This window comes from Nylanderia fulva, unplaced genomic scaffold (genome assembly GCF_048542155.1).
Source record: "Nylanderia fulva isolate GAGA-0341 unplaced genomic scaffold, ASM4854215v1 Scaffold705, whole genome shotgun sequence".
Taxonomy (NCBI): domain Eukaryota; kingdom Metazoa; phylum Arthropoda; class Insecta; order Hymenoptera; family Formicidae; genus Nylanderia; species Nylanderia fulva.
The window spans coordinates 1-12075 of record NW_028190814.1 but is presented as its reverse complement, the minus strand read 5'-3'; the positions used below and the strand labels follow the sequence as shown (position 1 = coordinate 12075).

At 30.0% G+C, this 12075-nt stretch overlaps 2 protein-coding genes and 1 long non-coding RNA gene across 4 annotated transcripts; 1 reads left to right on the top strand and 2 right to left on the bottom strand.

Moving 5' to 3' along the window:
- Positions 1-511: 511 nt before the first annotated feature.
- On the bottom strand, positions 512-4533 carry LOC146720339 (uncharacterized). 2 transcript variants are annotated; one of them, XM_085488747.1, is made up of 4 exons: positions 4361-4533; positions 4033-4294; positions 1620-2885; positions 512-1146 (listed from the first exon to the last, which is right to left on the bottom strand). In XM_085488747.1, the coding sequence occupies exons 1-4, from the start codon at positions 4373-4375 to the stop codon at positions 758-760; spliced, it is 1932 nt and encodes a 643-aa protein (XP_085344873.1). In that variant the 5' UTR covers positions 4376-4533; the 3' UTR covers positions 512-757. The 2 variants fall into 2 exon arrangements, with proteins under 2 accessions (XP_085344873.1, XP_085344874.1); XM_085488748.1 differs by lacking the exon at positions 4361-4533 and having other exon boundaries at positions 1620-2895; positions 4033-4063.
- Positions 4534-4774: 241 nt separating this feature from the next.
- LOC114937174 (tRNA (cytidine(32)/guanosine(34)-2'-O)-methyltransferase-like) lies at positions 4775-6792 on the bottom strand. Its single transcript, XM_085488750.1, has 5 exons — positions 6443-6792; positions 6147-6216; positions 5802-6001; positions 5323-5717; positions 4775-5200 (listed from the first exon to the last, which is right to left on the bottom strand). The coding sequence occupies exons 1-5, from the start codon at positions 6561-6563 to the stop codon at positions 4847-4849; spliced, it is 1140 nt and encodes a 379-aa protein (XP_085344876.1). The 5' UTR covers positions 6564-6792; the 3' UTR covers positions 4775-4846.
- Positions 6793-10910: 4118 nt separating this feature from the next.
- Positions 10911-11466, top strand: LOC146720338 (uncharacterized). The gene is made up of 2 exons (XR_014926119.1): positions 10911-11106; positions 11395-11466. It is a non-coding gene; the product is annotated as an uncharacterized LOC146720338 (long non-coding RNA).
- Positions 11467-12075: the final 609 nt, after the last annotated feature.

The following is a 12075-nucleotide window of genomic DNA, read 5'->3' as shown; positions in this document are numbered from 1 at the left end:
CTGCTGTACGGTCTTTTAAAGCGTCCCACGAAAATCGCCGGCATGGCCTCTCTCAGGCTTCTCTCTGACTATATATATATATTTCAATCACACAGATACAATCATAAAATTCTTATGATTCAGTGCTGCTATCTATGCGTATGAAATGATCAGCTGATTAAATTAAATGGATATACATTTTAATTTTTAAAAAATAAGTATAGAAATTCCAAATTATATATATATTTATATATGTTAAATAATATAAATCAATATTGTCGGAAAAATATGAAACTTTGATGTTATATTTTTAATGATATAATTTTTACATTTATTTCAATATTTATGAAAGAGATAATATATACAAATAAAAAAAACATTTCATAACATATCCTTTTCTTCAAATAATAATAATTAAGCAAGATATATTCCAAGATCTAAAGTAATTTATTTTTAATATTTTCTGTCAAACACTACACTATATCATTTCAATTTAATTTTCAAACGTTTAATATATAAAATGCGTAATATATCATATACATATATAAATACTTGTAACACGTCGCAACTTTTAAATAAAAAATTCTTTTCGATTATACTCTGTAATAGAATTAATATAACAAAAAATTAATTGGATCAAAAAATTATTTAAACAAAATTTTAGACATCATTTCACAAAATATACATTCTGACTGAGAGATATTTCTCTTAATTCGTCTAATATATTTGCAAACATATACACTTTATATTAAAAAAAAAAAAAAACAGAAAAAAGAGATTATTCGGTTTGCGTAGACTGATGTGCTCGCGCAGGAAGCGGAAGAACCGTATCGCCTACCGTCAGAGATCCTTGACTGAAGACCTGTACTCCACTAGATGATGTCGAGTGATTGTTTCGTGTTCGGTTTCGCATTCGATTGATCGGTTGACGTCCTTTGATCATGGTGTACCATCCCTTTTGACGTTTCGCTAACGGGCTTTGGATATCCACGATGATCGAATCTACTCGTGAAGACACCTCAGCATTTTCGCGGGCTCGTTTGGTAGGACGAAGCTGGATGCTGGACGAGGCGACGTTGACAGACGATTCCTGCGATGTCGATGTCGATTCCGCGACGATTTTCCGTTGTTCGATCACTTCGGTCTTGTTCGTTGAAATTCCCAAGCCTAGAATTGGGATTCAAGAGAGAAATTTTCAACGATTCTAACTTTCTAGAGAGGAATTGTGTGCAAATGGGAATTCTTTTATATACAGAATGTCTCAGAATTATTGTATAGTCTGCTGTTAATGGCATCGGTTTCTTATAGGATTATTTGAAGACAATTTTTCCTCTTGTCAGTGAAAATGTTGAGGCATCAATAATAATTTTTGAATTATAAGCTTTAAGTTATTAAAAATAAAGAGATTTTACAAACTAAGTATTGTGGAAATAAAATATTAATAAAATTACATTCTTTAGTTAATTTCAAATAGAGTTTACATTAATAGAATTTTTATTTAAAGGCTTAGTTACAAAGATATATGATGGAAAAAATTGGGAACATGCAAAAAAATATCGATATAAATTATAAATAATACAGTCAGTCTTATGTTAAGTATATGCAGTTATGTCAATTTATGTGTGATGGCCCTAACTTACCGGAGAAACTTTTCAGGGCGTACTTCATGGCTTGCGCGACGACTGCGAAGAATCCGTTGTTACTTGTATTGTTCCTAACGTTCCGCATAGATAATGAAGGAGATGGTACGATTTGTCGATTATCTGTTGTCGCATCTTTTGTGGAATAGCTCTCGACATTCGAGATACTCATCTCCATTTTCGTAACAGACTTGTTACGCAAATGAACAGCATTAGTAGATTCAACCAAAGAAGATTGATTCGTCGATGCAAGTTCCTGTAGCTTCTTCAGACTCGAATCAATTAGGGGCATCAGATCCGTACTCAATCCTCCCGAATTGCTTTCCATCAACACGGTTATCAGTATCCTGTTGGTATCTTGTAGATGACGCGGGTCCGATGATGGGCCCCTGTCGTTTATTTCAGGATTTCGATTCTCCTTCTCGGTGTTCTTCTTCGTGTCATTTTGCACGATTTGCGTGCCAATTGTAGAATTCTGTAGAGGTTTTACGAAGGAATACTTTTTAAGAGACTCTACCTGACTGTCTTTTGTATTCTTTATGTCTTCCGCGATCTTCGTCGTGTTGTTCTTCGCTTTTACATCACTTATGTCTTTTGTGTTCTTCACGTTTGGCGTACTCAAGATTTCATTAGCGTCGTGAAAGTTTTCCTCCGCCGATGTGTTCAACACGATCTTCACGCAAGACTTATTTATCGAGCTTTTGCATTCCGGCATAGTTTCATGTTGATCGGAAAATCTCACTTTCTTCACAACATCCAGCGTCTTGTCCGACTCCTCGCAGATGACGTCCGATAATATCGGCAATTCCAGGCTGCAGCCCTCAGGTTTCGTCAGATTCATATCTACCGGCTCATCTACAGTTATCTTCTCGGTCTCGTCTCGCTCTTCCATGATATTTAGCTTTCTGCCGGAATTACTTCTGATGAGCTCGTCCTTGTTGGCGGTCCTGAAGGGCGTCGTCTCGTCCTCGTTCGAGATGTGGGAGAAGCTGAAAAACTCGGTGACACTGATGAAAATATCGTTGTTCTGTGATTTTTGTGCGTTGATCGACGATGGCGAATTTGTCTTGGGCGTCTTCAGGCTGAAATACGGCACGCAGGGTGTCTCGAAGGTGGCCTTCTGGCCAAGCATCGGCGTGCTGGTCTTTCGGTAGATCTCAGGCGGCGTGTACCCGTTATTGCAATCGGTCATAAAACACTGCTTCAGCTTCTGCTCGAGACCTATCGGCGACGTCAACGAATGTTGAGACCACCACTTGCACTTGCCTAAAGTTTACTCAGAAAAAATATATAAATAAATATCCAATAGATATATACAGGGCGAGTTCTTCAAAAAGAGGAGGTTTTATTAATATTTTAAAACTATTCACTCAACTATTAATTTTACAAAAAAATAAAATAAAATATAAAAAAATTTCTAAAGAAATAATTAAGCTTTCTAATGCATATTTTTAGGTGTTCATATTCCGGTCGATTACAAAATTGTAATAAAAAAATGAAGAAAAGTTGTTAGTTTCATTCCCTTATCTTTCCATATCGTTATAACAATATGGAAAGGTTAAATAAAAAATATTAATTAATATCCTTTTTACTAATGAAAAATATCTACCAAATTTCATTTTTTTAACTTGTTCTTGAGAAAAAATTAAAAACTTAATTTTTATCTCTCTCTTAAGAGGAGGTGTACTCTTCAGAGAATGATATGTCTATAATTAATGTATAAAGAGTGTATATAAGAGCCAATCGCGGAAGACAGTGCGTTATCCTAACGAAACTAAATTTTTTCGTTAGAATTAAATATCTGTGCACAAGGCACCAAATTTTACTTGGTCACGGCCAAGATTTTAAAATATGAAATAATCTCATTTTTGAGATTTAATTTCAATAATCCTTTAACCCCCCTACGGAAATAAATAAATAAATGCAAGAGAAAAATATAGATCCGAAAGTCGCTGAATCGGGAAGAGTGCATATATTTATATGAAAAACTCCTTCTTTTAATTTTATAAATAAAGAATCATTCTTAAAATTTTTCGCACTTGTTTAGAAACACCTGTATATAAGTGATTTTTTCTTTTCTTCAAATTTTATTTTTCCAAATAAAAAAAAAGAAAAATTATAGAAAAAATTTTTTAAAAATTATTTTTTAGTTATTCTTATTTTTTCCTGTATAAACAGATAGAAAAATATAGATGAGAAAAAGAAAACAACTTTAATACATACGGAAGATTTAACACAAATTTACGCAAAAATTGACGAATAAAAAATTGATGAAAAATGAAAAACACTGTACTTGTTAGAACAAACTTCAGTGTCAAAACTTCCAATTTCGCGACTTTGACAGATGACTATTTATGCTGATTAGTTTCACACAGATTTTGAAATTAATAATAAATTCGTTTCGTGGAATTACCGAAGGATTTGAAATCTTCCTTGGATTCGTATAAATCACCACACAGCTGGCAACGTAACGGCAAATGTTTGTCTGCTATATGATTCAACAGTTCCTCGTCCCTTAGATTCAGTTTTTCGAACTCGCCATATCGTACCGGCAATAACTCAGAGGCGCACAAGCAACAGTCGATGTTCAGGCCAGGATGAATCTTGTTCACGTGGTGATTGCGACATTTTGCACAGCAGAACGTTTCCTTGCAAAATCGGCAAATTCTGTCCGTCTGTCGAAAAGAAAGAAATTTTCCGAAACCGATATATATGCGGCACGTTTTTAATAAATATAATACCTTGTTCTTCCACATATCCAGACGCAATCACCTATCACCGTGACAATCCGGTGTTTACTATTTCATGTGACCAGTTTGTCAATAATATCACTCGTGCGATCATAACAAAGTATATATACACGTATAAAGTATGCTATATGTTATATAGGTACACATCAGAAAATAAGTCCACATTTATAAATATCTATATATAAAATTATGCGAAATAAAAATATTAATTCTCTTCTATATAAAGAAATATTTAAGAAATTTTTTAAATTTTATTTAAGTTTAGATAAATTTTATATATTATTTGTATTATAAAAAATCATAAAATGAAGAAAATTTATTTGATTATAAGTGAACAAATTAAAGGTTTTCGAGTTGGATATGTTTGATTTTTAAAAATTAATAGATCACAAAACTAAAGACACATATTTTTAACGTATAAACGTACTTATATATTCATTTAATAAATATATTACAAAATAATATAATATATTTATTTCATTCAGCGTTATCTAGATTTTCAGCTTCCTTGGATATGTACAAACTCTGTAATGCATCGATGGTTGTTTCCTCTTCCTTATTCTTATCCTGAGTAGTTTTTGCAGTTGTATTCGTTTCAGAATCGATTTGCGCAGCATCAATAAATGCACATTTCTTGACCCATGCCGTCGATGTCGCACTTTCAGTTTCGATCGCTCTACTGATGTCGGTTTCGTCAAAATCGGTGTCATGATCAAAAACAAAAGCGCTGGTTCCAGCTTTTCTATTTTCTAACAAGGATAACGCCTCAGCATAGGGCGGGGCTATGGGGGTTTGCACTGGTTCATGATACTTGTATTCCTTCCCTCTGTACTGAAATTTTCAAATAATGATTTAACAAAGATATAATAAAATATATAAGCAAGATACAAAAAAATAAGATTGTTTCTAGAGAAATCTATGATTCACAAATAAAAACATAATACTACACTTACATTTAGTGGATAGCACATGTCAGAATCCGGTTGACTAAGATCTCCGCACACCACAAATGGAACGATGAATCTATTGACTCCTGTCAGCTCTTCAAAGTTGCATGACTCATGTGTCAGTAAAGGGTTCAGCATATGTGGTTTATAGCCTTCTGGTGGAGAATAGTCTTTACAGACTACAAACGCCTCGATACTCGAATTGCGAGAACTACTGGGTTTCGTACAATATACATAAGGGAAAAATATCCTCAATTGAGCATACAGAAAAGATACGTCCTTAGCTCGAAAGATTTTGGCCACAAACGTTCCACCAGGTCTCAAGATGTGTGTGGTTATATTCAGAGCAGCTAATAGAAGCTGCGATTGAATGAATATATCCATATCATGTAAACCAGTCACTGAATAAAATATAACATACATTAATCATTTTAGATAAATATATTTAGATGTGACAAAAGTGAAAAATGACATAAGATACGTACCATCAGGTGCTCCGTCACACACTACCAGATCTGCTTGAGTATTATCAAACTGCGCAATGATCTGCTGTGCGGTATTTGTGTTAGTAATGTCACCTTGTAGTTGAATAACTCCTTCCAAGGGTGCCATTGCCTGTAAATCGACTGCTACAATTTTTGGAAGAGATGCATCGCCTTTCTCTAAAGCCTTTTTGTAGTTCTCACTGTCAAAAAATAAATATATAATTATTTATCTTTAAACTTATTGTATTTGACTTTCAACTTGGAAAAGTGAAAAAATTACCAGCTGCATGTGTTAAATAATATAAATTTGTATTACTATCTTTTTTAAAGTAAGAATTTACTTACTTTAGTTTGCGAGCTAAGACCTGGCTCCAGCTTCCAGGAGCAGCACATAGATCTACTGCTTTGGACACTCCTAAAAGAAAATAAAAAAACGTTTTTTTTTTTTCATAATATATATTTAAATTATTCTTAATTCTTTTTAAAGATTTTTTAAAAATTATTATTAGTACTCTAAAATTAGTACTCTAAAATGTTTTTTCAATTTTTCGTTATTTCTTCCATATCTATGTTTTTTCCAAGATGTGGAATAAAATGTATTGAAAAGGAAAACAGATTTATTATACAAATAAATTATGAACCATCGAAAATGTGACATTCGGTATCGATTTGGAGTAGTTTAAAAGCACTTCGAGCTCGCCATCCCTCTTCCTTTGCCTTTCTGTAATATATATCACGCTTGTCCTTCGACGTTTTTCCCATTATGACGATATTTTGACAGAAATCAAGATTTTGCTGTTTGCATCAATCCGTTTGATAATTTTTTTAAGGATCTAACACGTGTTTCTCAACAGCGAATATTTCTCGATTAGCTGTTTGATAATGAATTAAAGGTTATGTTTTGCGGAGGTTATTTCAATAAACGACAAATATTTGCAAATATTTTGTAAATATTTTACTTCGATATGAACATGATTTGAATTTCTGCTAGATAAAACTTGAGTCTTTGCTAAATAGATTTAAATCTCTGCTAACAATAAATAAATTTGAATTTCCGACTTTATATCTGAATTTATATATAATTATGTATAGAAATGATTTTTTCTTCATTTTTTCAAATTTTATATTTTTCTAGAAAAAAATGCGAAATTTATTGCTATAATTATATTTTTTAATTATTCTTCTCATTAGAAAGTGTGTAAATTAATTTATATTTCGCGCTATATTATACGAGCCTAACAGTGCTAACATGACATGTATATAACTAGTCACTAGTCTATAACTAGGGGAATTTAAATCCTTTTCTTTTGTCTACCTGTGTGCAATTATATGTATACAGTCACAGATTAATAGACAGATCGCCAAAGGTCTGGATGAAGGAGAGACCAGCATTTCTCACTGATTTCAGCGCCATATCGTAGTAGTAGTCAATGCAGTAACTATTAATACGTTCCCAAGATAAGAGCGTCTCATGCTCATGAACTCGTCCGGCGGCATGTACGAGATTTATCTTTTCGTAGCGTTCGCGTATTTCGGAAAGGACAGAATTTTATGATGTTATAAATAAATAAATAAATAAAATATTAACCTGACCTATTATAATTATTTTTTAATAAATGTTTCATTATTATTATCATCTAAGTCTAAGTCGTTTAATTAATTTTTAGTTTTTTAATAATTAATTTAATTTATTCTAATCATTTTAATATGTGAAAAATACTAATACGTATACGTTTTATAATGAATTAATATATTTCGAGAGTCGAATTATATATTTTTAATAATATAAAAGTGTTCAAAAATTATATTTGACTTTTAATTTTAATTATTTTAGCAAAGAGTTCCGAAATCTCTTACACACATAATAGAGATTTTGTTCATCCATATAATTCGCAATTAAGTATATATGTTAATTATTAATTTTAATAAAATACAAAATTAAAATTAAAGGTCAAATATAATTTTTGAACATAAATATATTTAATTCGTTATAAAACGTATACCCGTGATAGTATTTTTCTCGTACAAAAATAACTAGAACAAATTAAATTACTCATAAAAAAATTAAAAAATAATTAAATAATTTATATTATATATGATAATAATAAAACATTTTATAAAAAAAACAGATTCAATAAATATAAGTATATATATAACATGTACTTATATTTATTGAATCTGTTTTTTAATAAAATGTTTTATAAGCTTAGAAAACTTGACTTTGACGTAACTAGCAAATTTTATTTAATTATTTCACGACGGTTTGACGTAATAAAATGTTTTATTATTATTATATAAAATATAAGTTTAAATTCTTTAATTAATTTTTAATCTTTTATGATTAATTTAATTTACTCTAATTATTTTTGTACGAGAAAAATACTATCATGGGTATACGTTTTATAATTAATTTAATATATTTGTGTTTAAAAATTATATTTGACCTTTAATTTTAATTTTTATTTTATTAAAATTAATAATTAACATATATACTTAATTGCGAATTATATGGATGAAAAAAATCCCCATTATGTGTGTAAGAGATTTCGGAACTCTTTGCTATAAAATAATTAAAATTAAAAGTCAAATATAATTTTTGAACACTTTTATATTATTAAGAATAATATATAATTCGATTCCCGAAATATATTAATTCATTATAAAACGTATACGTGATATTATTTTTCTCATATAAAAATGACTAGAATAAATTAAATTAATTATTAAAAAACTAAAAAGTAATTAAACGACTTAGACTTAGATGATAATAATAATGAAACATTTTATTAAAAAAAGATTCAATAACTAGTAGGTCAGGTTATAATTTTTTATTTATTTATTTATAACATTATGAGCTATTAAGCTCATCATCTCGTTCGCTCTCTGTCTTGCTTTCATTCGGCAAGTCACAAACGATATATGATACTCGTATGTTCCTACTTCAACTCTCGAGAATCTGAAACAAACGAAACTCGTGTCCAATATACAGGGTGTCCGGTAACTAACAGACCAATGATTACAAATGGATTCTTTGGTCAATTTGGGAACGATTTTTCCTCAGCGAAAATGTCGAAAAAGGTCATCATTTTTTACAACTTTCCAATCTTTGTCATTATGTATCTTTATAACTAAGCCTTAAATTAAAATTTTATTATAGTAAACTCTACCTGAAATTAACTGAAGAATGTAATTATGTTAGACTTTTAACTCCAAAACGTTTAGTTTTCAAAAAACCTATTTTTTTTTTAATCGCTTATAACTCGAAAATTATTGACTTCTCAACATTTTTGCTAAGGAAAAATCGTCTCCAAATTGGCCAGAGAATCCGCCCTTAATCATTGGTCCGTTAGTTACCGGACACCTTGTATATATTATATAAAAGTGTATAGCACGTCAGAAGCTTGTGAGCTTACAGCGATAAGTAAAAACAATTGCGTATTTATTTCATTGCGTTTATCTGTTTAAACGCGCGCTTTAATTTTTCCAACGTTTTTGCCTGTTTATATTTTAAAGGTCCTCTCTTCTAAAAATCTTGTTTTAAAGATCCTCTCCGCGAGCAAAATTCGAAAACATAAATTATTTAATATTTTTACTTTATTATTTGTAAATCCTCGGTAATTTCAAAATTTTTCTATTTAAAAATTATTAATTTTCTATTGCCAATTAATTTTATCACAGACTTTACTCTTACTCCCATTGCACTTTCGTTTGCGGTTTTCAGTATACGATTTTTTATCGTAGTTACTGAAAATTATTATTGTGAATTATACTTGTGCAGTGATTTGAAGAATTTACAATTTCGTTGAAATTGTTGATTTTTCAAAAAAATTACGAGATTCGCGGAAATTGCGTGCTTTCTTGGCATTTTCCGTTCGCGGCAGGCGGTTTATTTTTTATTGTTGCAAGTGTTTTTGTTTTTTTTTATTAAAATAGATAATAATAATGTGAAATAAATCACGATATTTGACAGATGTGCATATATATAGAAATTGTAATAATAATAATATTATATCATAAAATTGTAAATTGTTTCAATTTTTTATAGACTGCGATAAAAGATTTTACATTTGGATAAGAAACTGCGGTAAGTAAAAATATAAAATTCTTGAAAACGTAAAAATATTTGATAACGTAAAAAGGTGAACTTTGAAAAATAAGGAACTTAAAAATTGCACTAATAAATGGGCTATATATATGTGAGCCGTGCGCGGATGTAAGGTGTGTTATATCGAAATTTAATTAATAGAATTGAGAATTAATCCCAATTTTAAGTCTTACAAATGTCCAAGCTAATTTTTTGTACCTCGTGTACATTTTTGAAAGTTATATCGAAAAATTAAATTTCAATATGCGTCTTACATCTCACATTTCGCATACGGCTCACATATAGCCTATTTATCTCTTATACTTTATTTCAACCCTTATAGAAATTTATTACTAGTAACGCCAATTTATCACTTATTTCGAGTAATTAATCACTTTTATTTCGAATACTTAAATTACTGTATATTATAGTATTTTAAATACTCAAAATAAGTGATTAATTGGCGTAGTGATAAATTTCTACAAGAGAATAAGGAGCCTTTAAATTCTTAATGTAAAAAATTTCAAGTAATTTTCTTTAATAAAATTTAATTAAAAAATTTAATTAAAAAATTTTTGAACACTGTGTTATATCACATTTAAAATCGTGATTATTTCAATAAAAAAACATTTTATGTGTAAAAAATATATTTTTTATATTTAATAAATTTTATATATATATGCATATATGTAAAATATTCTCTCTCTCTCTCTCTCTCTCTCTCACACACACACACACACACACACACACACACAACGGGGGCCAAATCTCTCAAATTGGTCTCATGATCAATTAGCCTGGATTCGCACCAGGGGCAAAGTCTGTTGGTAATGTCAAACGAATTTAGCCTGGACTTGCACCAGGGGCAAAGTCTTTTGGTCGAGTCTACGAAATTTAGCACGGACTCGAACCAGGGGCAAAGTCTTTTGGTTCAAGTCTACGAATTTAGCACGGACTCGAACCAGGGGCAAAGTGTGTCGGTAAGGGGCAAAGTCTATCGCACGAAGATGGCGGTCTCTTCTTTAGGCAGGCCTTTGGCGATCTGTCTATTAATCTGTGATACAGTGTTGTTAGACGGGCTAGGTTTTTTCGCGCATGCGCGTATTACCGTGACGTAACCATGACGACTACAGTAACGTATGATGTTTGCGCGCGCAACTATGGACCAAGACCCTGGACCACGGAGTTTTGGCGGAATCGCAGGAAACAGATAAATTGAACGTACGTAAAAATAAATAAATTATTACAATATATGTAATATAAAAGTGTATTATTATAATTTATGTATATTAAAATTAATCAATAATTCAAATTATAAATTGTATAAATAAAAACTAAACTCGTAATTTACGTATGTTATAACATAGGTACACGTATATGTATATATTTTATAATTTCATTATTTGTTTATTGTATGTTTATATTTAACATTTTTAATTAAATTTATTACATTTATAATAAAAATTATACGATTCATTAATTATTTTAAAAAATTTTCAATAATTTAAGAAAAATTAAACAGAGGGGGAAATCAGGACCCCATTTCATGCGAGTGACTACTTCATTAATACTACATTCAATGCGCATGCGCGAAAAAACCTAGCCCGTCTAACAACACTGTATGTATATTCTTCCCTTCTTCCTTCTTTGCTTTCGAAACTCTCAGGACGAATACACGCTTTTGTTATATTCTAAAAAGCACTTATCGTCATTATTTTACAAAATCCATCATTTATTCTTATTACTTTTTCTATATATATCTAATATGTAAACAAAGATTATATAAGAGAAGATAATATATATATTTTATAATTCCAGACAACATTTATATGAGCTCAAAAATAATGATTCGCTTAACCTAATTTAAATTCACGTAATTTGTTTAAAATGAGCACAAAAAGGATTCAATATATTTTATATTTTAGAATTTGAGTATTCAAAATAAAGAAATTCTTTTCGAATTCGCTAATTTTTATATTATATATTTAATTATTATTTGATTATATATATATATGAATGTTTTTTCCCAGTAATTAATTGCTATATATAGTTGCAATAACTATATTAAATAACAATAAATATAATATATATATATGCGCTCTAATAATAATTAACAGCAGATTGTATAATTAAAAAATTTTTGTTTGTGCCTTTATATTTTCTCACTTATTGTTAATGCATATATTATAT